Genomic DNA, 21,309 nt, shown 5'->3' on the forward strand with positions numbered 1-21,309 from the left:
AATGGCCTGTGAGTCTGACTAATCGTTTGTGATGAGAGAGAGAGAGAGAGAGAGAGAGAGAGAGAGAGAGAGAGAGAGAGAGGGGGAGAGAGAGAGAGAGAGAGAGAGAGAGAGAGAGAGAGAGAGAGAGAGAGAGAGAGAGAGAGAGAGAGAGAGAGAGAGAGAGAGAGAGAGAGAGAGAGAGAGAGAGAGGAAAAAAGAAAGAAAACGATTGAAGAGAAAAAGAAAGAAAAAGATAGAGGAGTAGAAATAAATAAATAAAGAAAGAGATAGAAGAGAAAGAAACAAAGAAAGAAATAGAAGAGATAAAAAGCAAGCAAGAAAGAAAGGAAAGAAAGGGATAAATAAAGAGAAACAATAGAAAGAAAGAGAAAGATAAAGGTAAACAAAAGAAAGAGAAGCAAGATTAATAAAGAGAGACTAGAGAAAGAAATAGTGAAAGTGAAAGTAAGAGAGAGAGAGAGAAGGGGGAAGAGGGGTGGGAAATGACAGGTTAATTAACAGGTAGGTTTCAACACTCACCTGAGATGCCGTCGTAGGTCCACCACTGCTCCCAATTCCAGGTAACCCCCATGGTGTCTGCGAAGGGAAAAGTAGGCCCGGCGTTAGTGTGTGTGTGTGTGTGTGTGTGTGTGTGTGTGTGTGTGTGATTGTAACAAGGTATATATATCATCGTATTATGCTTACTAAGTCTAACAAGGTAGTGGTTACAGGGTCAAAAAATGTATTAGATGTATAAAGTTGCCTGCTTTGTGTTGTATTATTAAGAAAAGCTGGGTTAAGTGTCGTGTGTGTGTGTGTGTGTGTGTGTGTGTGTGTGTGTGTGTGTGTGTGTCGTTGGTCAAAAGATTATATATTCTCTCTCTCTCTCTCTCTCCGAAAAGATTTATTAGCAAGTTTTCGAAAAGTCTGAAATCTGTTTGCATATTATTGTATATTTTTTTCTCCCTCCAGTTTTATTTATTTTTTCTTCCTCTTTACTGTGTTTAATTACGCGTGTTATTTATAATTAGTGCAATTTCTCTCTCGCTCTCTCTCTCTCGTATGTAACGCGTACTTCCATTATCACTTTCCTCTCCCCTCCTCCTCCTCCTCCTCCTCCTCCTCCTCCTCCTCCTCCTCCTCCTCCCCCCCATCACGACAGACTCATTTCCTGTTTCTCCCTCCCCTCTCTCTCTCTCTCTCTCTCTCTCTCTCTCACACACACTCGTTTCACAGCCTCCCATATATTTTTGTTCCCGTCTGGGCCTGAGCGTTTAGGTTTCAAGTTGTAATTAACTTTTAAGCTTTACTCTTTAACCTAACGCGCTGAACTCGTAAATATTAGCGCCGGATGCCGTAAGGAAGGTCAACGGGAGTGATTCATGAAGACGAAGTGTGAACGGGGATGGCAGAGAGGGGAAGGGAAGGAGAAAGGGAGGAGGGAGAGTGGGGAAGAATGTATGGCAGGAGTAAAGAAGGAAGGGATGAGTGAGTACAGGGAAAAGAAAAATGGAAGGAATAGCAGAAGAGAAGGAAAGGAGAATGAGTGAATTTAGAAAGAAAAGAATAAATAGCACTTGTAAAAATAAACGGGAATGGTCATATAAGGAGGAAAATATAGAATGACCAAAAATTTAAGAGATAGGAAATGAATGAAAAGAGAAGAGGAAATGGAGGAGAATGAGGGAGACGGGGAGAAGTGGGAATGATTGAACGGCAGAAGCGAAGAAGGAAGGGAAGGAGTGATTAAAGGAAGAAGCAAAGGATGAAAAGGAAAAAAAAAGGAAAAAAAGTCAGTGGAAAAGGAAAAAAAAGTGAAAAGTAGAAAAAGGAAAAAAAGTGGAAAAGTGGAAAAGGAAAAAGAAAAGTGGAAGCAAAGTCTGTCATTTTCGTGTATGTTTTTCCACGCCTATTATTAAACAAATTCCGTCACCTTTAAAATATGGAAATAAACTACAGAGCGAAAATAGCTAAAAGGTAATGGAAGAAATTTTAGGTACGGCAAATGTATCCTCGAGAGAAGGAGACGTAAATAAGATGAACATTAAGTAGCTACACAAACTATCGAAACCAGGCAGTGAAAAAATACAAGTGAGTTTTATTGTTTTTTCTCAAGACGAAAATAACAAAATCTGGAGTGTAATGTAAAGGTCAAATCTAACAAGTAAGTTATAGCATGTACAGAGTTATTTTTTGTCCCCACGTCTAGGAAGAGAGGTTCGTAGAAAGGAATCCCACAGAAAATATTGTTGATTTGATTTTGTCTTTTCTGTCCGTTAAGAAATAGACGCAACCTTAAAATATTGCCACAGGTATACTACTACTACTACTACTACTACTACTACTACTACTACTACTACTACTTAACGTTTTTTTGTCATATAGAAAAAAGGAGTGAGTGACAGTTTTGATGAGATAAAAATGATGAATGAAAAGAATCTCGAAAAGGAAGAATGTAAGGCAGACTATTGTATTTTAGTTCATCTGAGAGAGAGAGAGAGAGAGAGAGAGAGAGAGAGAGAGAGAGAGAGAGAGAGAGAGAGAGAGAGAGAGAGAGAGAGAGAGAGAGAGAGAGAGAGAGAGAAAATCAAACAGACCAATAAACAGACAGACAGACAGATAGACAGGATGGCAATGCTTCAAAATTTACTCTTGGGTGCGATGGAAAAAATGAAAAGTTGGGTGAGAAAATCGGAAAAGGTAAAAATAGAGTTGGGAAGAGAAGAGAAGGAGGGATGGCAGCTGGACTGGAGATATCGGAAGCCAGAACTGAATAAAAAGAGAAGGAGTTAAAGGAATTCAAAAGGGTGTGTGTTTTAAAGGACCTCAGCAGGAAAAGAAAGGACTTGTCACTTGAGAGCATACTTAAGTTGGTAGCAAAAAAGACTTAAGAATTGGGAGACTACACAGAAAGGACATACCGAGTTACTTAAAAGACTATATTGGTGGTGAAGTTCAAAGACACAAGAAGGAGAGCAAACAATGGATGATTTCACTGTGTATATAGGTTAACCTTCATATGTATTGAAAAGATCGAAAGAAGAAAAGGAAGAAAAAAAGTGAGGCAAACAAATGTGAACAGAAAAATACATATAGCCAGCACAGAAGATCATTTATACCGACTTCAGTTTATATTTATCTTCTGTCTGATCCTTCATAATGTTGACTCACGTTTGCTTATTCACATTATATATTCACGCTGTCTTTACCCGTTGACAGGAGTGCAAGGAGACTGTTTTAATAATATATAGCAAGACGTGTGTGTGTGTGTGTGTGTGTGTGTGTGTGTGTGTGTGTGTGTGTGTGTGTGTGTGTGTGTGTGTGTGTGTCACACATTTGCAGACTCCTTTTCTGTTTTGCGTCTATTTTTGTTATTTGTGGTTTTGTTGTTTTTTTGCGTGTTTTTTCTTTCCCGTCGTAGTGGTACAACTTTGGATGTGAAGTCATGCATAAAAAAATTGTGTCGTGTGTGTGTGTGTGTGTGTGTGTGTGTGTTGTACGTGAGTGACTATTTTTCCCACTACTACTACTACTACTACTACTACTACTACTACCACCATAGTCTTCATTTCCTTCAAACATCCTACCACCACCCCCTTAAGTACCACACCCATCATCATCATCATCATCATCATCATCATCTGTCCCTATGCTGCTTCTCCTCTCTCCTTTGACACCTTTCCTTCCCCTCTTCCTTAATTGTTCCTCCTTTTCTCACCCTTTACAGCCGTCCCTCCCTATCAGCCCCTTCCCTTATCGGTCCCTCAGGTGGGGGCGTTAATTAATGTACTTACCTTCCCTCCCCTCCTACCTTCCTCCCTCATTCCCTCCTTCCCTTCCCTCTCTTCCTCCCTCCTTCCCTTCCTCCCTCATTCCCTCCTTCCCTTCCCTCTCTTCCTCCCTCCTTCCCTTCCTCCCTCATTCCCTCCTTCCCTTCCCTCTCTTCCTCCCTCCTTCCCTTCCTCCCTCTCTCCTTCCTTTCCGAGAACCCCATATAGTGTAGAATTACCTCACCACAGCTTTCCTTTAGTTACCCTTGTCCGGCTTTTTTCTCGTTTTCGTTTTTTGCTCTTTAATTCCCGTCCCGTTTTCCTTTCCTGTCTTCCCTTTTTCCTCTATTCTCTCGCACAACATGACTCTCTAAGGGATGGTGATGGTGGTGTCCTTTTTCCCCTTTGTGGCATTGTTGTTAGCTCTCCCATTGCTACCATTATCCTACCATTACTGTCATTACTACCATTTGCATTCCTACCATTCCTACCATTCCTACCATTGCGAAGATTACCATGGCTAGTATTACCACCCATTATTTGTCTTGTTATTGCCTCTATTATTACCAACTAACCCTTTTTAAATTACTTCCATGACCGTCACTATTTTCATTAATATTACTTTTACATTTAACCGATAATGTACCTAGCGTTACAACCCTCATTTTTTTTACAATTACTATCATTATTTCCATTATTACGACTGTTGAGTGAGTTTTCTTGTCTGCCATCACCATTATCTATGTTTTATTGATGTTACTACTGGTAGGATCGCGACTATAATTTTCGTCGTTAATATTACTAGTGTTAGTCTGCTTCAGCCATTAAGTTTCCTGCTATGCCTTGCACTATAGTCTGTTCACTTAAAGAGGCTATTACACTGGGCAAATTTTCCGTGGATCTTCAGTCAAACCTTCCGCTGGCGTAGTTCTCATTTGTTTCTTGTATTGCTGCTGCTGATGATGGTGAGTAATACCGTCGTCCTTCGTTGAAATCTACCGTAGCTTTGGAAGATCGTGGACACGTCAGAAAACCACGGAAATATAAGAACCACGCCAGCGGAAATCGTGGTTTGACTGAAGATCCACGGAAAATTTGCCCAGTGTAATAGCCCCATAAGTCTGACCCAAGCTGACAACATAAACCTAAGCGTGTTCGTAAGCACAGTGCAGATTATTAGAAAGTGCTGCGTGAGATAAACACAAACAGAGGTTAAAGAAAACTCGGAAGCCACAGCAGTAGCCAATCAGCACTCAGCTTGCAAACACGCTTAAGTTTACGTTGTCAGCTTGGGTCGGACTTAAGTGATCAGACTGTACCTATTAAATTCGGATTCTTTACAGGAGCAGCGAGTAGCGGGCTTTTTTTTATTGTTTCCTTTTTTTGTGCCCTTGTGCTGTTTCCTTTCCTGTAAAAAAAAAAATGTCGTGTGTGCTTGCTCTTTTGTCCTCCGTGACGGCCGGCGTGTGTGTGTGTGTGTGTGTGTGTGTGTGTGTGTGTGAGAGATTTGGATTTAGCATCGTTCTTTTTCTGCACCGTCGCTCATAATGTCATTGGCCTCCCACTGCTTGATTTGATAAAGAAAACGCGATTATGTTTTCTTTTTCTTTCTCTCTCCCTCTTTTTTATCTTTTCTATTTCTTCTCCATCATCATCATCCTTTTTCCATCTTGTTTTTGTTGTTGTGGTGGTTGTTTTTATGTATTTCTCTATCAGGAAGGAAAAGAAACTGAAATTATGGAAGAATGAGAAGAGGGGGAGACAAATAAAGAAAAAAGGGAGAAATGAAACACAAAATAAACAGAGAAGGGAAAGTAGGAGGAAAGTAGGAATAATAACAAGGAATTACAGCAAACTAAGAAGAACCGGTGAAGAAAATAAGGGAAGGAGGAGAGAGAGAGAGAGAGAGAGAGAGAGAGAGAGAGAGAGAGAGAGAGAGAGAGCAAGCGCCATGACTTTCTCCCAGACTTTCTCCCACCTCCACCTTTACCTAATTTTCTCTCTCTCCTTTCTTTGCAGACCAGGTAAGTCCGCCCGTCGGCCGGCCGGAGCACAGCTGGGCAGGTGAGGCAGGTGTGTGTGTGTGTGTGTGCGTGTGCGTGTGTGTGTGTGTGCGTGTGTGTTTGGAAGATCTCACAAATTCCTAGCTCGTCTTTCCTTTTTCCTTTTTGTTCTTACATTTTCTGCTGTTCGTCTGTTTTTTTGTTTTTGTTTGTCTGGTAGTGTTTCTGATTATGCTATGTTTTGTTTTTTTGCCTTTATTCCTCTTACAAGTCAGGAAATAATATTGTTTTGCTTTTGTTTTCTCTCCACTTTTTTTCCCCTTTTTTTTCTGTCCTGCATTTGTGTATATTTTTTTTACCCCCATATGGAACTTTTTTTTTTTAGTTCATTTCCTTTTGTTTTAATTCCTCTTTGCACTTCTTCCGTGTTTTTGTGATTACTACAACTCGTTTTCTTTTTCTGTTATACCTTTTTGCTCTTCCTTATATATTTGTTTTTATTCTCGTTTCAGGGCGTATGATAATTTCTATAACATTTCCTTCATCCTTTTTGCTCTCTCATGCCATTGTTTTCTATTTTCCTGTTGCAGTGCTTATGATATTCTTTTTTCACCATTTCCTTCTTCTTGTTCCCATTCTTTTTTATTTTATCTCTGTTATTTAATTCCGTGTTGGCCTTTCCTCTTTCCTTCCTCTCTATTGATGTTCGTAAAGGTTGCTATATTTATTTTTATTCTCGTCTTTCATTGCCTGTAATATTTTTTTCCCATCACTTCCTTCTCGTTCCTATTTTTTTTCACTCAGTTATTTAATTTTGTGTTGGCCTTTCCTCCTTCCTTATTGATGTTCTTAAAGGTTGCTACTTTTTTATTCATGTTCATTTCCTTCTTGTTCATATTCGATTCTGTGTTGACATTTCCACCTCTCTATTGATGTTCTTCTGAAGGGTATTATTATTTTTTTATTCGTTTGTATTTCAGCTTTAAAATAAATTCTCACTTCCTCGTCTTTTATCTGTTCTCTTTTCTCTCCCCACTCCCGCCTTCCCTGACCTTTGATATGGATGCTTCAGGAACAACACTTGTCAGAAGGGAAAGGTCGAAGGTTCATATTTTATCGCATTGTAGAAGTATTTTTTTGTGTGTGTTTTTTGTTGTTGATATAGGTCACACTTCCATTGATTCCCTCCTTTCCGTGTCAAAACGTCATGAGTCGAGAAAAGTACAGGAAGAGAGAAGGATTTAAATGTTTCATAATTCGCTTTGTATGCATAGTAATTCTTCCTCTTCTTTTTGGTAGATAGATCACACTCCCTTTGAATCTTCCTAAACGAATCCTTCTAAATTCAAGAAAGCGGAGAAAGTTGAAGAAAAGTTTAATGTGTTACAGTTTGCTATTTTTGTATGTCTGTATTATGTATCTTCTCTGTCGTTGATAGGTCACACTACCTTTGAATCTTCCTAAACAAATAACCTTTCCAAAAATCAAGGGAGAAGAGGAAGTGAAGAAAATTTTAATGCTTCTCAGTTTGGTGCCTTTGTATGGTTGCAGGAAGTATTTATTTTTGGTTAATTAGTCACCCTCCCTTTGATCCCCTCCCGCCTCAAGAACACTCGTAATCCTGCTTAAAAATGAGTAAGAAGAGGAATATAAGAAACAATATCTGATGCTTTATAGTTTGCTGTGTATGTATAAATGTATTAGCTTGTAAGTCGAGGTGTAGGAGCTGAACTTTCAAACGTGAAGAACAGCGCTGAAGGGCAAGAATTAATTTTATGGTCGGTTATAAGCTTCCGTTCACCCTTCTGTCTGATTGTAATGTCTCGTAATTGGCTTTTTTTATGAGTTTGTTTTTATTTAAGGGAAGAAATGAAACGTGAAGAAAAACACTAAAATATACGAATTAGTTTTTTTTTTGGCCTTCTATAAGTTTTAGTTCATCCCTTCTGTCTAATTGTAATGTCTCGTAATTGGCGTTTTTTTATGATTTTGTGTTTTTATTTAAAAGAAGAAATGAAACTTGAAGAAAACACTGAAAAATAAGAATTAGTAGGTTTTGGCCATCTATAAGTCTTAGTTCATTCCTTCTGTATAATTATAATGCCTTTTTATTGTTTTATTTTATGATTTTGTATTTTTATTCGAGAGGAAAAAATGAGACGTGAAGAAAACACCTATAAGTTTTAGTTCATCCCCTTATGTATAATTGTAATGCCTTTTTTATTGTGTTATTTTATGATTTTGTATTTTTATTCGAGAGGAAAAAAATGAGACGTGAAGAAAACACTGAATAATTAGAGTTAGTGTTTTTTGGCCTGCTTAAATTCATCCCTTTTGTCATTTTTTTTTCATGATTCTGTATTTTTATTTAAAGGGAAAATCTGAAACGTGGAAAAAATAACCGAAGAGTATAAGACATTTATCCTCATCTTTTTTCGGCGTATGCAATTTCCCTTCCGTATTATTTATTTCAGTCGTGTTTTTCCTCTTTTTTTTGATCCCCTGCACGAGAGGACTTCATCAAAAATCGCCTAATTACCACGTGTAGAATTTAATTGGATCTCATTAGCGTTAATTAGCTCGCTGTTAAGAGTATAACCTTGTGGCTATTTTCGTATCAAAGTTTCTTCCCTTGTAGCATTAAATTGTAGTGGTGGTGGTGGTGGTGGTGGTGGTGGAGATACTCTTGGGGGTTGTAGTGAAGATGATGTTATACTTTCCTTTCTTTCATATTATCAAAAGTATGTATTATCCAGTAAGTATGTATGTATGTAATGTATGTATGGTGAATAGGAGGAGGAAAAGGAGAGAATAATGATGATGGTGATAATGAAGATGGTGATGATGACGATGCTTTGTGTAGGTTCCAATAGGGTGTCCATATCATAAACAAAAGGAGGTAGAAGATAGAACCGGACACCGCCCTCTTTTCCTTTTTCCAACTTCTCCCTTCAGTGACAAATTCATGTGAAAGAAGAGGATAGAAACAAGTCAAAACAGAGAAAGTTGTAGGTATAGCAGTGAAGAACAGGATATAGACAGCGCAAAAGACATGGATAGAAAAAAAGATAATGAAAAATGTTATAGAAAGAAGAATGTTGTCAAAATATAGAAGGTTATAGATATGAGTAAAAAGAAATTAGACGTAGGAGGAAATGGTATATAGCCAAAAGATATAAACTAAAATATATATGAAGTCAAAACGAAACAGGCTGTAAATATGACGTCAAAATATTAAAATTGCTTGTTGCAGAAAAAAGTAAATGATGTTATACAGACAAAAAGAAAACTTCCCGGGGAGACCCAAGCAAAAACAAACAAACAAAAAAAACTTCCTGCTTAAAATTATATTCATGAAGTAAAACGAACAAACAGACAAACAGACAGTGGATGAAAGGGATAACAAAATAAGTTATAAGCCCTCACTTGGACAGCAACAAACAAACAAACAAAAACAAACAAATAAACACCAAAAAATCACGTACAAAACAAAACAAACGACAAAAAAAAAAAAAACCGGAAGTAGACTGAAACTTTTTCCCGGATAAACAAACAAACACGCAAACAAACAAACAAAATAAATAAATACAACTGAACAGAACACAATAAATATAAAAAAAAAGTTATCTAAAATAAAAACAAAAGAGAAATTAGTAAAAAAAAAAAATTGGTGGCACAACATTATACAAAAAAAGGAAAAGATGTAATTGTTAAAATTATCATACACGAAAAAAAAAAAAAGTGTACAAAAGCCAAATAATACTCGTAATAAAAAAAAACCATATTCTTAAAACCACTCCAGGAACATCACAAAAAAACAAAACAAAACAACAAAAACAACAGCCATATCAACAGCAGAAAGCAGCAGCTGTGTGGGCGTAATGAAACGAGGCTCAGTCCAGCAGGAGGAGGAGGAGGAGGAGGAGGAGGAGGAGGAAGGAGAGGAAGAGGAAGAGCAAGAGGAGGTATTTTCCCGTAATGGTGGGCAAGTGAGGGAATTTGTGTCAGCTGTAAATGAAATTCTCCCCTCCAACTCAACCATGCCCGAGGGAGGCGTATGTGTGTGTGTGTGTGTGTGTGTGTGTGTGTGTGTGTGTGTGTGTGTGTGTGTGTGTGTACGAGGGAAATCCGCCTCCGAGGGCCCGTCACGGAGGCTTATTTTTGGGTCTCGAACCGGGTGTCTCAGATCTTCTTTTTCTCCCTTTTCTTCCTTTTCTTCTTCTCCCTGTCATCAGCCTCCCTTTTATTGCCTCCTTCCATATAATTCCTCTCACACCTTCCTTTCCCCTCGTCTTCATCTATTTTTTTTTTATAGTTCTTTGCCTTTCTTCTCGTCCCCTTCTCTTTCTTTCCCTTCCTTTCCCTTCCCTTCCTTTCCCTTCCCTTCCTTTCCTTCCCTTCCTTTCCTTTCCCTTCCTTTTCCTTCCCTTCCTTTCCTTTCCCTTCGTTTTCCTTCCCTTCCCTTCCCTTCTCTTCCCTTCCTTTCCTTTCCTTTCCCTTCATTTTCCTTCCCTTCCTTTCCTTTCCTTTCCCTTCCCTTCCCTTCCTTTCCTTTCCCTTCCTTTTCCTTCCCTTCCCTTCCCTTCCTATCCTTCCCTTTTTCTTCTTTCAGCTCTCCACTACATGTTTCCTATTCAATCCCCTTTCTTATCCTGTGCCTTCTTCTTCCTCCTCCTCCTCTTCCTCCTCCTCTTCCTCCTCTTCTATTCTAAGGGTTCTATTTTTTTCCTCTTAAGAACTTTAATTTTCCCCTTCGTCCTTTTGCCTATAATTTTTGTTCTGCCTTTCTTTTTTTTTCCCCAGTTCTTCCCTTCCTTCCTTCCGTCCCCTTCTTTTTACTTAATCCCCTCCTCCTCCTCCTCCTCCTCCTCCTCCTCCTCAACTTCCCCTCTCTTCACCCACATAGGAGCATCTTGTGACCCCCTTCCGAATGACTTCTTAGAGAGGCAAGAGGGAAGAAGAGGAGGAGGAGGAGGAGGAGGAGGACTGTCACACACACTCTCACACATTCCTATTCTTCCCTCCTTCTCCCTCGTTTTTCTTTCCATATCTAACTATTCTTTCTTCCTTCTCTTTTTTTTTCTCTCCTCTTTCCTCTTCCTCTTCATCTTCTTCCTCTTCTTTATAGGTACGAAGATTCTCTGTTAGGGTTAGTCTGCCGGAGGAGGAGGAGGAGGAGGAGGAGGAGAAGGAGGAGCAGAAGAAGAAATCTGAAAGCAAAATAGAAAAGGAAGAGAAGGAGAAAGAAAAAGTCGAGAAGGATGGCGCGAAGGGGGAGAGAGAGAGAGAGAGAGAGAGAGAGAGAGAGAGAGAGATTAAAAAAAATAAAGGAAAAATGTAGAAGAAAGAAAATCTCGAGTAAGGAGAAGAGAGAAAAAGGAGAGAGCTTTTAGTGGAATAAGAGAGAGAGAGAGAGAGAGAGAGAGAGAGAGAGAGAGAGAGAGAGAGAGAGAGAGAGATTTTTCCTATGCTCTTGAACTTTTATATTCCCTCTTTCCTTTTCACTTGTTTTTTCTTTATCTCCTCCTCCTCCTCCTCCTCCTCCTCCTCCTCCACACATGCTTCCGTGAAACTTTAATAGGAAGACTCGTAATGGGATTGGTCAGTTTTGTCTCCTCCTCCTCCTCCTCCTCCCCCTCTTTCTTTGCATTTTTCTATTCAATATTTTCTCATTTTCTTGTTTATAACAGACTTTTCTCCTTATCTCTTGGGGGGTTCGTTGTGCAAGGGTTAGCACACTCAGCTCACAACCGAGAGAGCCCAGGTTCGATTCCCCGTGTAGCCGTTTCAAATTACTCCCTGTTTCAGAGGACTCCCCCAGTCAGATGAAACTTATGACCACAGATGTTGCGCCGACTAAACGAAACTCTCCCACTTTTCCTTATCGCCTTTTATCTTTCTTTGTCTCCTGTATTCTCTTTCTTCTTCATTTTTCTTCTTTATCTTCCCTTTCGTCCTCTTCGTCTTCATCCAGCCATTCGTGTGTCTCTCTCGCTGAGTGTTCCTTCCCCTCCTATTTTTTCCTCCAAGAACATTTTTCTTCTCTACTTTTCTCTTCCTCTTCACTTGTTTCTCTCTCCGTCCCTCTCTCTCTCTCTCTCCCTCTTTTAACCTACTTCCCTCCCTCCGTCCCTGCCCTACCTCTCCTCCTCCTCCTCCTCCTCTTGTTCTTCTTCAACTACATCTCTCCCTCCGTGCGTCTTTGCCACCCTTTACCACACCTCTTCCCTCCTTCCCTCCCTCCCTCCTTCTCTCCACTACAGGTCTTCTTTCCTCCACGACCCTCCCGCCTCTCCTTTGTCGAGTGTCGCTGCCTCGTTGGCTTTTATGGAGCAGAAGTTTTCCCCGTGTGTGTGTGTGTGTGTGTGTGTGTGTGTGTGTGTGTGTGTGAGTGTGTGTGTTTGATCATTCCTTCTCCATACCTCTTCGTCTCTCCTTTCCTTATCTTCCGTCTTTCCTTCCCCTCCATCATCTCCTTATGTCTTCTTCTCCCTCCTTATTATGATCTCCCTTATCCTCCTCCCTCTCCTTCCTTCCCCATCCGCCTCCCTCCCTCCCCTCCCCCCCTCCCCCGTCACTCCCCTCGAATCTCCTTTTTTATTGCCCTATTTGAGTCATCCTTTATATATTTGCTCCGTGTGTGAGTGTGTATGTGTGTGTTTGTTTGTTGGTGTGTTATTACTGTTTATTTTTTTTCTTTCGCTTCTGTTAGTAATGTAAGTTCTTATTTTCTTTTTCTTCTATTTCCTAACCGCTCTGTATTTCTGTATTCATGCGCCTGTATAATTTATTTTTGCCTTTCCGAACACACACACACACACAAACACACACACACAATCACACACACACACACACACACACACACACACACACACACACACACACAATCACACACACAATCACACACACAATCACACGCACAATCACAAACACACTAAACTTGCTCGACATTTTAACCTATTTATTTTTACATTTCTTTCGCTTCAAATTGCTTTGCTCGTGATGCTCGGAAGCCAGAAAAAGCTCAAATGGTAGTTATTTAAAGTTCACGTCACGGGGGAGGGGGGGGGGATGGAAGGGTAAGGAAGGGATGGAAAGGTGAGGGGGGAGGAGAGGGAGAGAGGAGGGCTGTATGTTAACCTATCTTTAAAATGCCAGGTGTTGATTTATATGATATCTCACGTCCAAAAAACATCCTCCAGTCCCTATAGTTTGCAAGTGGAAGTAGGTAAGTATAGGTAGCGAGAGAGGAAGATGGATGAAGAGAGTAAGAAGAAAAAGAAATAACTACTTAAGAGACATCTGCTGTTAAGTAAATGAAGGTTTAAAAAGGTGAATGTTACTGTCAGGGTTGTAGTGTCAGTCTAGTGTGTCTCGTCTTGTGGAACTACGCGTAAGGGAGGCAGTGGAAGATATATAATAGTTGTCTAGTGTTAGGTCAAAGGAAGGAGGGAGGGGAGAGCTGATGTCAGAGGAATATCACTGTTGTGGGGTCAAGCTAGTGGTATCCTTTTTTGTCTCGTCATTTGGAAGTAAGAAAAGTGATGAAAGAGTTATGGAGAGACGTCTAGTGTTAGGGAAAGGAAAGGAAGGATGGAAAAGTTTGTTAGAGTAATATTATTGTTTCTGTGGTAAGCTTCTGTTCCCTTTCTGTCTCGTCTTTTGGAAGTAAGAAAAGTGATGAAAGAGTTATGGAAAGACATTTAGTGTTAGGGAAGGAAAAGGAGAGCAGGGAGAACTGATGTTAGAGTAATCGTTAGTTAGTTAGTTAGTTAGTTAGAGTTATCGTGGTGTCAAGCTTTTGTTATCTTTTTCTGTCTCGTAATGTTAAAGTAAAAAATGAAATGAAAGAGTTATGGAGAGGGAGAGCTGGTGTTAGGTGAAGCAAAGGAAGGAAGAACCGTGGTCAGAGTAATATTATAGTTGTGATGTCAAACTATTTTCACCTTTTTCTGTCTCGTCATGTGGAAGAAAGGAAGATAGTGAGAGAAACTGTAGAAAGATGTCTGGTGTTAAGTTAAGCAATGGAAGGAAGAACTTATGTCTGAGTAATATCATTGTTGTGGTATCAAGCTTCTTTTATCTTTTGTCTCGTCATGTGGAAGAGAGAAAGGAAGGGAAAGAAGCTGTAGAGAGAATTGTTTGATCTCAAGTTTGGTGAGGATGTGAGGAGGAGGAGAAGACTTAGTGAGGCCGCGAGAGCCAAGACGGAGGAGACAGAAGATACGGATTGAGAGAGAAGGTGACAGACAGGAGATGAAAGGACAGAAGAGAAGAGATGATGAAAGGAGAGGGAGAGAGAGAAGAGAGAGAGAGAGAGAGAGAGAGAGAGAGAGAGAGAGAGAGAGAGAGAGAGAGAGAGAGAGAGAGAGAGAGAGAGAGAGAGAGAGAGAGAGAGAGATGAGTAAGAAGAGAAGAAAGGAAGGTATACAAATGATCTTACACCATCCACTTCTTTTCCCTTCCTCTCCCTCCTTTAATCTTCCTCTTTCTCCGTCTTCCTCTTTCCACAGATACCTCCTCCCTCCACCTCCTCCTCCACTTTTATCTCACCCTCTCTCTCTCTTTCTCATCCTCGCGGAAAGGATAAAATAACAAGCTTCGGAAGAATGACCAAAGCCGTCTTGTTCTCAGTGTTAATTCTCTTGTGGTGGTACAAGATTTACTAATTGGAATAGACAAACTAACGAACGAATGAACGAACTGAGGGTGGGTGAGGCAAGTTAATGTTGGTGGAAGAAAGAAGGAAGTAGTAGTAGTAGTAGTAGTAGTAGTAGTAGTAGTTGGTGATAAGCGAAAGACAGAGACAGACAGACAGAGACAGACAGGCGGAGAGAGAGAGACACAGAGAGACAGAGAGAGAGAGACAGAGAGAATGATATAAAAGGAAGTAGTAAGTTAAGGAGAAAGGAGATGACCGTTTAGAAGAGTCGGAGTCGAAGGAGGAGGAGGAGGAGGAGGAGGAGGAGGAGGAGGAGGAGGAGGAGGAGGAGGAGGAGGAGGAAGAATGGACAGAAAGTTTTGGGAGGAAGAGAGAGAGAGAGAGAGAGAGAGAGAGAGAGAGAGAGAGAGAGAGAGAGAGAGAGAGAGAGAGAGAGAGAGAGAGAGAGAGAGAGAGAGAGAGAAATACATACATACGCACATACATCCGTTCTCATGCATACACACACACACACACACACACACACACACAGACCAGACACAAAGCTACGGACAAAGCGAAAAAGAGAAAGGCAGAGGGAGGAAAAAAAGAAAATAAAAGAGAATTGAAAAAAAAGAGAGAAAGAAGAAAAAAATGTGTGCTGGCGTTCAACACCTACAAAAAGAAAGGAAAAAAAAATAGAAAAAAAAAGTTATTGAAAATTCGTCTGGGTTTTAGCATACAAATTGGTGCGCTTCGGTGTCCTGCGGCTCAGGTATTCATGAAAGACGGGATTTCAGGAGGAGGAGGAGGAGGAGGAGGAGGAGGAGGAGGAGGAGGAGGAGGAGGAGGAGGTGGAGGTGGTGGTGGTGGTGGTGGTGTATGAGGGAGAAAACCAGGAGGAGGAGGAGGAAGAAGATGAAGAAGAAGAAGAGGAGGAGGAGGAGGAGGAGGAGGAGGAGGAGGAGGAGGAGGAAGGAAAAAGAGAGGAAAGAAGGGGAAAGAGGAAAAGTTGTGGGATTTCTGACATTTCTGTGACTAGTTCTTCCGAGAGAGCGAGAGCGAGAGCGAGAGAAAGTAAAACTCGTCCTCAGCCAGCCATCTCTTCTCCTGATACAGACATTTGGAGGTGAAGATAAAATGCAAATGGTTGAAATTTCAGCCATACTTTTAGACATTAGCATTCCAGCCATACCCGTCTTTGTCTTCTTTCCTTCCCTATTTTTTAACGCTAAGATGAGATTTTACCTTCAGAACGTTTTTATGTGAATAGAACTGGGATTAGTGAATGTATATTTTGTCCGAAGCAGATTTGATTTGGTCTCTTAACTCCTAGATCCCACCTGAACTTTATTTAACAACGCTGGCCTCTTTGCCTTCCTCTCCACCTCCTCCCTCGGTTTCCTATTCCGTACATTCTCAAATAGTCAGTCACCTCTTACACTAAACTCGTCTTCCTCTAACCTAAACAGAACGCGTTGGTTTTCTCCGTTGAGTGTCGACGTAAATGTCATGTAAACACACCATGCAAACCCTGACATCTCCCTCTTTGATTACTCTCCTCATGCGCTCACTGTATTAAACTCTTAGGTATTTTCTTGCGCGTTTCACTTTCTCATATCCACTTAGCAGATGGGGTAACTGAATGAGATGAAACACAGCGTCCTAACCTTCTGTTCTTCACTTAATCTTCATCTCTCTCTTTCTCCACTTACGTTTACTTCCTTCAATACAATCCAGCGTAAAGATGTGATACGTAATTAAAGTGAAACCTATTTGCTCGACCCTGAAATATTTACGCTGTCTTTTTACTGTCTGATGGTTTGTCGGTGTGTGTCTGTCTGCTACCACCCCCCCTTTTTCTCTCTCTCTCTCTCTCTCTCTCTCAAAATATCCTTACTTTCTCCACTTTGAATTCCGTAACATCTTTCTTAAACTTCAACTCAATACACTAAACCTCTGATTCTACACTACAGCATCCGACACTTACACAAGGCAGAGCAATTTTTCACTACTGAGGAAGGAAAAGAGAGAGTCATTCAGTCAGTCAGTCAGTTGGTCATTCATTCATTCATTCATTCTTTCTTTCATTGTCAGTCAGTCAGTCAGTCCTTCCCGCCTTGGTTCCTTCCCCTCCTTCCTTCCTTCCTTCCTTCCCCGACCACTAAGTCATACGAGGAACACCGAAATAACTCCCAGGGACATTTAGGACTCCTGCCTTACGTGTCCTGCCCTCCCTTACTGCCTTCCTCCCTCCCTCCCTCCCTCTCGTTCTGTCTTCCCTCTCGCAGCCTCCAGTGACCTCCTTTACCTCCATTCCTCTCCCTCCTTCCTTTCCCGCACTGTTTCTGTCTCTGTTTCCCTTTCTTTATTTCTCTATCCACCACTTTTCTTCCTCGCTGCTGCCTCTTTTGTTCTCCCTTCTTTGCTTTATCTCCTCTTTTGCATTTCTTTTATATTTTTTACTCAACTTCTTTCTCTTTTGTTCCTACTTCTCCTTACTTTCACTCCTTCTCCACTTCATTTTCTTCTCCTCTCCTTCTTTCCCTTCTTTCTCCTACTTCCTTCTGTCCCTCCCGTCAGTCCCTCTTCCACTCTCTCCCCATTCGTTCCTTCCCTTCCTCCCTACTTCTCATTTCTCCTCCTTTCCCTCCTCCTTTCTACTTCCTTCTTTTCCCTCCTTCCTTCCTTCATTCTTCCTCCTCTTTATTTCCATTCCCCTCCTATTCTTTATTCTCCTCCTTAGTACTTTCACTCTCTCCTTTTCCCCCTTCCTCTTCCTTCTTTTCGTACTTCCTCCTACTTCCTTCTTTCCATCCCTTCTTCCTTCTTCCGTCTTCTTTTCCCTCCCCCCTTCCCTTCCTCCCTCCCTCCCCCCTTCCCTCCCTCCTTCCTTCCTTCCCTCCTTCCCTCCTTCGCTCTCTCCTTTCCTCCCTCCCTGGTCTCTCGGATGGCCAAACTTGAGCAACTTCAGTCCTAAGTGTGGAAACTCGGGACGGAATGACCACTGACCTCTCTCTCTCTCTCTCTCTCTCTCTCTCTCTCTCTCGCTCTCGCTCTCTCTCTCTCTCTCTCTCTCTCTCTCTCTCTCTCTCTCTCTCTCTCTCTCTCACACACACACACACACACACACACACACACACACACACACACACACACACACACACACACACACACACACACACACACACACACACACAGAACTCACCCCATCTAACTCCATCCATAACCGCGACTATTTTATTTTTATTTTTATTTTTCATCCATCTAATTTAATCCGTTCCCATTTTTTAATACTCTCGTTTAACTTTTATTAATTTCGTGCTACGGTATATTCGCTATTTTTTTTTCGTACCCTCGCTTGTATGTCTGTCTGTACGTGTGTGTGTGTGTGTGTGTACGTCTATCTGTCTATCGAGCTCTCGTGTGCGTTTAAATATTCACTCTCACCTGTGATTTTTTTTTTTGGCCCTGCCCAGGTTAATTGAAGTGGGGGATCCATCCACCTGGGCCACCTGATGGAGTGTTGACTCTCATTTAAGCACAGGTAAATAATCTGCTAATCACCTGCTTCGTCTAATTACTGCACCCCTCCACTCCTGCTACCTGCTGCCTCGACTGCTTCTACTGCCTCCTCCTCCTCCTCCTCTTCTTCCTTCCTACTTTGCTCCTCTCCTTCTCCTCCTCTCCTGCTCCTCTTCCTCCTCCTCCACTCCTCCTCCTCCTCCTCCTCGTCTTCCTTCCTACTTTGCTCCTCTCCTTCTCCTCCTCTCCTGTTCCTTCTCATATTTTCCTTTTCCTTCCCTCTTACGTGTTCCTGTTCCTCTGTCTCATTCTTTTCGTTCACTTCTTCTTTTCTATTTCTCATTTTCCTCTTTCTACTCTTCTTCTATCTGTTATTCCTCCTCCTCCTCCTCCTCTTCATATTATGCTTTCTCCTCCCCCTCCCTTTGCCCTTTCCTGTTTCTCTTCTCTTTCCTTTTCGTTTATTTCCTTCTCTTCTTCTTTCTCCTTTTCCTTCTAATCCTCTTTTTCGTCGTTCTCCTCTAATTGCTCTTCCTCTTCCTCTTCCTCATCTCCAAATTCTTATCAGCTTTGTGTTTTAATTTTTTTTGTCTGCTTATTTATTTGTCTGTCTTTTTGCATGTCTGTGTCTGTCTGTGTCTGTCTGTGTGTCCGGCTGTCTGTCTTTGTCTCTGTGAGCTGTTATTTGTTTTGATATTCGTTTATGAAAAGAGGAATTAGGAAAGGCTAGCGAATTGTTTTGAATTATTTAGGTCAACCAGTAACATTTAAAAGTTTGTACCGTGTAGAAACCGGTCCAGAAAAAGGGCATTATCTCTAGTTTCGTAGATGTATTCTCTCTCTCTCTCTCTCTCTCTCTCTCTCTCTCTCTCTCTCTCTGATTGGGACACTGAAGTCAGGTGTTCGGCCTTTTTTGTGAGGATGTCTGTCTGTGTCTGTCTGTTTGTCTGTGTGTCTGTGTCTGTGTCTGTCTGTTTGTCTGTATGCATGTATGTATGTCTATCTGTCTGTTGTCTGTCTGTCTGTGTTTGTCTGTGTGTGTCTGTATCTCTCTGTCTGTCTGTATCTCTCTCTCTCTCTCTCTCTCTCTCTCTCTCTCGCCTACTTTCGTAATGTTTCAACTTGCGTATAAATTTAAACTTTGACCTCCACGGCTGATGAAAAATTCTCGATCAGTTAATTGATTCCCATTCACCACCACCACCACCACCGGGTCATTCCTCTTCCACCTCCACCACCTCCACCACCAGGCCATTCCTCTTCCACCTCTTCCACCTCCACCACTATCAATACCACAGCCAGATAATCTCTTTTTCCACTATTTCTACTTCCACAAATGCCTTCATCCACCCCCCCCCCCCAACTCCACCAGCAGAGAAGCTCTCTTTCAATACCAACACTCTTCACCTCTACGACTATCATCTGCATCATCATCATCACTATCATCACCACCACCACATCGTTATCCTCCATCTTTATCTCGGTTTGTATCACCACCACCAACAACCACATCATCATCAGAATCATCACGGTCACCATCAGCATCACCACCAAACTGCATCACTACCAACCAGAGTACATTATATCATCATTACCATCATCACCACCACCACGGGTTCGAATGCTGGGGTGGGGGGAGGGAGTCGGGGGGGGAGGGGGGCGGGGGGGATTCGAACCAAGGATGGATATTGACGACTGAATTATGTACCGTTGTTTTTTGCTTCTCTTCCGAAGGTTAGAGAGACAGAGAGAGAGAATGAGGAGAGAAAGAACGTGGGATCGAGGTAGGAATGAAAGTGAAGAAGAGAGAGAGAGAGAATAAACGGAAGGGAAGAGAAGATGGATAGAGATGCGTAGGAAGAAGTTAATGGGAAAAAAAGATAGAAGAGAGAAGGATATAAGAAGTAAAAGGAGGCGAAAAGAAAGAGGAGAGGGACAGAGTGGGAGAGGGACGTAGGGAAGAAGGAAAGGACACGAGAGGGAGGGAGGGAAAGGAAAAAGATGTAGGAAAAAAGAAAGGGAAGATAGATAGATATGAGAGGGGAGGAGGAGGAGGAGGAGGAACTTGAAGCGAGGTTGAACGGGGTGAAAAAAAGGATGAGGAGGACAAGGAAAGAAAGTACGGGCGAAAGGGGAGAGAGAGAAAGAGAAAGAGAGAGAAAGAGAAGGAATGCAGATGAGAATATAGAGAAAGATGGAAGTTAAGGAAAGGAGAGCTCGGAGGAGGAAGAAGAGAAAGACAGTAAATAGAAAGGAGAAGCGAAGAGAAGCGAAGAGAAGCGAAGAGAAGAGAAGCGAAGAGAAGAGAAAAGAGAAGAGAAGAGAAGAGAGGAGAAAGAGGCAAAAGACCAGGTTTAATCTCCTTTACTTTGCTTTACTCCACTTCCTCTTTCATCTACTCTATTCTCCACAATCCACCCATTCCTGCATCCTTCCACTTTTCTTCCATTTTTTTCAACTGAACTTTCTCTCCCTTTATTTTCCTCCACATACTGCAACTCTCCACTTTTCTCCCCTCTTCTTTTCGTCTGAACTTCCTCTTCATCCACCTGTTCTCCACATTTATGTAGCTGTTCTTCCTCTTCTCTTCCACTGAACTTCCTCTCCATCCACACTGTTATCCATATTTCTGCATCTCCACTTTTTTTTTTTTTTTTTACACAACTCTTATCCATCTACTCCGTTATCCACGTCCTCTTCTTCTATTCTTTCCCTTCTTCTTCTTTCTCTTCTTTCACACCTAATCTCTTTCTATCTACTCTTATCGATACTCTGCAATTCTCTACTCTTCTTCCTCTTTTTTCCACTCCTCTCTTATCCATCTACTCAATTATCCACGTGTTTTTCATCCCCTTCATTCTCTCCTTCCTTTCATTCTCTGCATATACCCCGTTATCGATATTCTTCAGCTCTCCACTCCTCTTCCATTTCTTCTCTTCTCTCTTCTCCCTTTCATCCACTTCCACCTGGCTCTTACCTCCGCCCTCATCGATTTCCACCTTCTCGCTCCACCTACATCTCATCCACTCCATCAGTCTTCATCTCAATTAACTCCCTAATCACCTGTTAACACCTGGAGCCCTTTTAATATTCACCTGTTGTCTTGTAGGGCATCATCCAGGTGTAATTAGTTAGCCAGGTAGCAATTTTTTTTACAGGGGTGGAGTGTTTTTGATAATTACATGCACGCAAAAGTTACCTGAATATTCATGCGCGGAACTATTTATTATATTTTTAGTTTTAGCTGGGAAAAAAAATGTGTCCCTTCTCCTTCTCCTCCCCGGAAAAAAATGTAAGGCTTTGTCGATATGTCCACTGAAGCGCTGGACTCCGGGAAATATATTGGTGATTATTACATCCTTCCTTTGTGTGTGTGTGTGTGTGTGTG

At 41.4% G+C, this 21,309-nt stretch overlaps 1 protein-coding gene and 1 long non-coding RNA gene across 3 annotated transcripts in view; one reads left to right on the top strand and one right to left on the bottom strand.

Moving 5' to 3' along the window:
* Window positions 1-21,309, bottom strand: part of LOC126996519 (carbonic anhydrase-related protein 10-like) — a 136,187-nt gene that overhangs the window by 68,397 nt on the left and 46,481 nt on the right. For both annotated transcript variants that reach the window (XM_050857064.1, XM_050857066.1), the window contains exon 2: window positions 523-579. In XM_050857064.1, the coding sequence (XP_050713021.1) occupies window positions 523-579 (57 nt within the window). The remainder of the gene's footprint in view (window positions 1-522; window positions 580-21,309) is intronic.
* LOC126996521 (uncharacterized) overlaps window positions 17,869-21,309 on the top strand; it is a 98,634-nt gene continuing 95,193 nt past the window's right edge. Inside the window, exon 1 of the long non-coding RNA XR_007751233.1 lies at window positions 17,869-17,943. This is a non-coding gene — a long non-coding RNA (uncharacterized LOC126996521). The remainder of the gene's footprint in view (window positions 17,944-21,309) is intronic.

Source organism: Eriocheir sinensis, chromosome 10 (assembly GCF_024679095.1).
Source record: "Eriocheir sinensis breed Jianghai 21 chromosome 10, ASM2467909v1, whole genome shotgun sequence".
NCBI classification, from domain to species: Eukaryota; Metazoa; Arthropoda; class Malacostraca; order Decapoda; family Varunidae; genus Eriocheir; species Eriocheir sinensis.